The sequence below is a fragment of the Corylus avellana genome, chromosome 6 (assembly GCF_965113065.1).
Source record: "Corylus avellana chromosome 6, dhCorAvel1.hap1.2, whole genome shotgun sequence".
Classification (NCBI taxonomy): domain Eukaryota; kingdom Viridiplantae; phylum Streptophyta; class Magnoliopsida; order Fagales; family Betulaceae; genus Corylus; species Corylus avellana.
In genome coordinates this window covers 21,128,838-21,132,649 of record NC_142495.1, presented here as the reverse complement: position 1 = coordinate 21,132,649, position 3,812 = coordinate 21,128,838, and the positions used below count along the sequence as shown (strand labels likewise).

Sequence of the window (3,812 nt, the reverse complement as noted above, 5' to 3'; positions counted from 1 at the left end):
TACGTAATTACAAAAATAATAAAAGTTAATTAAGTGGAGCTTTTCAAATTGAAAAAAAAAAAAAATAAATAAATAAATTACGTACACTTTCACTTTTTTACTTTAAAGTTTAGTTCCTGCGTGGCAATAAAAGTGATTTGGATTTACCGATAATTTTGGCTGTCATCTCGAAAAAAAAAAAAAAAAAAAAGTGTACTTAAAAATCCAGGTTAGGATTTGACCTGGATTTGGAGTACAGCATTGCTCGTCCATGTTATATTGTTATCTCATGTGAAAAATGCAAAACCACATCGCACGTGTCAAAACGGTGAGCTCCGAGTTCTCACCGTGTGTCTCACCTGTCTCTCCAACAATATAAATCTTCTTCCCAACGTTTAGGTCTCTTCAACGCTAGCTCCACCATACAACAACCTCAAGGCCCAAACACAAACAGAGTCTCTATCTTCCATTGTTGTGCATCAAAGTCTTCGGAAATCTTAAGGAAACCAATTAACCAAAGATATGAAACAAGGCTTTGTTGTGGAAGCTGGGTTCGTATTCCAAGAAGAGACTCATCTCACCGTCCTCAAGACCTCTCTTTTCTTCGCCAATGATGGCTTCACCGTCTATGATTGCAAGGGCGACTTGGTCTTCCGAGTCGACTCTTACGGGCCCGAAACCCGTGACAGGGGCGAAATCGTTCTCATGGACGCGAACGGAAGGTGTCTCCTCACTGTCCGCCGGAAGGTAATGAAGCTTTTTTCGTTACCAACGAGTTTCGACTCAGTGAGTCGAGTTTGTGCGTGATTTTAATGAAAAATTTGGGAAATATGTATATTTTCAGAAAAGGGTTGGCTCGGTTTCTGATTTGCATTAATGGGTCGTCTTTGATTTTTCTTGTCTCTTTCTAATGTGTTACCGATTTGATTTGAGTCAACTCGGCGAGTACGGAAACTAAAATTGCCAATGCGAACAAAAACGGTCGTGAAAATCTCGTTTTATTTAATGGGAATTAATTTACTTCCCTTTGTAGTGTGCTTGACTCGTTAATTGGAGCGATTCCGATCGACTCGGTGAATTAATTCAAATACTTTGATTTGTGAAACAGAGGCCGAGTCTGCACCACCGGTGGGAGGGCTTTATAGGGGAGAGAATCGACGGGCACCAGAAACCGATCTTCAGCGTGCGGAGATCCTCGATGATCGGACGGTCGAGCGTGAGCGTGGAGGTGTATAGCGACCCAGGGGAGGAGTACCAGATCGAGGGACACTTTTCGCAACGCTGTTGCACGATCTTCAATGCGGGGAAGGAATCAGTGGCTGAGATCCGACGCAAAGTGGATGCTTCCACCCACGTGCTGCTAGGGAAGGACGTTTTCTCCCTTTGCGTTAAGCCTGGCTTTGATGGGGCTTTTGCCATGGGATTGGTGCTCGTTCTTGATCAGATCAACGGTGATGATTATTTCACCGAGGGAGCTCAGGTGGAGCCCGTCACAGATGATTAGTGGGATGTATCTTTTTAGCTTTGTTTAATGGCTAATCCATCATCCATGGACGGTAATCTCGATAGGGCTCTTCTTCTTGTCTTGGTCTAGATCTTTGTTGTATTTTACTCTGGAAAATCAAAATGGGCAAGAGTGATAATATTATTGTATGCAACTTCCTTCAAATAGCACCATTAATTAATTACCAATATACGGATGGAATTCTTCTTCCTACCTCTACTCCACATAATTTTTTGGTCATCCCCAAAAGCATCCATAGTTTAAGTGATATATGTTCATGTGTGGTATAAAAAACAAACAAGAACGCTTGACACTTCAAGTAATTTATAGTTAAATAATCTGATGGCGTTACAAAATATCTCTTTCATCTCGTTTCTCAACCATTCCAACCATTGCTCCTTCATGTCTGGCGTTGATATGTTTAGTTCTAATACTACTTTGGTGTAGACTCTGAAGATTCAAAATAAAGCCTGCAAGAAGCACGATGGAGTTGTCATACTTATCTAAAGAGTGTAAGTCTTGTCCTTTGAGTGGTTGAGTCATGTCCTTTTGAGTCCATGCGTTAAAAATTTGGAAAAATTACAGTTTATTCCCTAAAGTTAATAGTGTTTTTCAATTTGAACACTAAAGTTTTAACTTTTGCAATTTATTTCCCTAAAGTTTCAATTTTTTTACAATTTGACCAATTGTATCCGAAACTTCTCTTATTGCCCTTAATTTTTATTTATTTTATTTTTTATAATAAATTAAAAAAAAAATCAGGGGTGGCTACGGCCACCCTTTTGGCCATCTGGCCATTTTTGCACTCCTAAATTTTTTTTTTTTTTTTTTTCATAAAAAAATAAAAATTAGGGGCAATATGAGAATTTTAGAATAATATTGGTCGAATTGAAAAAAATTGAAACTTTGTGGGAGTGGATTGCAAAAATTGAAACTTTGGTGTTCGAATTGAAAAACACTGTCAACTTTGAGAGGATGCACTGTAATTTTCCCTAAAAATTTACAACACACCTAACGCGGGCTTAAAATGACTAACTGAAAATATGGGTTTTGAAGCAAATACAAGTATATAAGTTTTACAAAAGCTAAAAATGAAACTAACACAATAATAATAATAATAATAATCAAAGAAGATAAAATACATACAAGATGAAATATATATTTATTGAACTATACCTCTTATTCAATAAATTTTATAGAAAAACCCTTATAATTAAGCTGATAAAAGTTAGTAGAGAAAATATTTCTAATTTTCTCCTAAGAAATTAGGTTATTGGAAAGGAAAGACACTCTCTAATATTTTCTTAAAAAAATTACATTATTTTTAAAAAATATACTAAATATTTTATTCTTGCCAAACTGAACCGGTTCATAACAAATTATACCTTCTTCTAATCCCAAGCCTTTTCCTGGTAGGGATGCAAAGAGAATCCAAGGGTTTTTTCTAAGCTTGGTTAGGCAGCTAACAAAGTATAGTAAGTGCACGTGGTAGGCTTTACCGAGACATCATCACTGCATTTTTCCAAGCTTTTTTTTTCTTCCTTGGCGTCATTATCATTGCATTTAAACCGCATAAATGGACACAATGTTGACATTGCACCTCCTTATATCTATCCAACTTGTTCAACTATTTTGTGTGTGTTTGTTTTTTCCTTAGCATTAATTAAGGTCAACTGAAACTTCTGGAAGTAGGAATAGAAGTCGTGGAATTTAGTTTTGGGGAATACAACTTGAGATCGGGACTAATTAATATGTTTTTTTTCCTCTGAAAAAATGATTAATTACTTTTATATTCTTGTTTTATATTATATGTATAGTATATCCAAGAAAAACTATAGTTATAAGTTAAGATGTAAATGATTACGCGTTTATCATTGATAATTATATGACATTTAGGATTATTATGTTTTACTTCAGCTCCATTTGTCTCGGTGTAAAATGATTTATAAAAAATATTTTTCATATATATATATATATATATTTTTTTTTTTTTTTGTGTTTGGTGCGACGAAAAATAATAGTTAATTATGTTTGACTGAAAATGTTTCTTTAATTTTCATAAAATTATTTCCCTTTTCTTAAAATCATAAATAATTTTTTGAGTTGAGTTTCTCATTCTTAAGTCACTCGAGTTCGCCGGACCACTGTCGAAAAACAAATTTTAGGTTAATTTTTTGTTAAAAAAAAATTATATTAATATTTTTTTATGCTGTGAATAGAAATTTATTTTTAGGTTAATATTTGAAATTGATTTCTAAAAAAAAATTTCAGAAAAAAAAAATTAGGGAGGTTTAATCCCAATCAACTATCACTTGGCAATAAAGGTAAG

The 3,812-nt window shown here is 34.5% G+C and overlaps 1 protein-coding gene across 1 annotated transcript; it reads left to right on the top strand.

Annotated features, from left to right (window-relative positions):
* Positions 1-281: 281 nt before the first annotated feature.
* On the top strand, positions 282-1,632 carry LOC132187569 (protein LURP-one-related 12). The gene is made up of 2 exons (XM_059601919.2): positions 282-726; positions 1,088-1,632. The coding sequence occupies exons 1-2, from the start codon at positions 502-504 to the stop codon at positions 1,481-1,483; spliced, it is 621 nt and encodes a 206-aa protein (XP_059457902.2). The 5' UTR covers positions 282-501; the 3' UTR covers positions 1,484-1,632.
* Positions 1,633-3,812: the final 2,180 nt, after the last annotated feature.

Bases quoted from the DNA above. Each gene is read 5' to 3' on its own strand.
- LOC132187569 (XM_059601919.2), top strand. From the start codon at position 502: ATGAAACAAGGCTTTGTTGTGGAAGCTGGGTTCGTATTCCAAGAAGAG. The intron at 727-1,087 runs GTAATGAAGCTT...TTTGTGAAACAG, and splicing joins TCCTCACTGTCCGCCGGAAG to AGGCCGAGTCTGCACCACCG.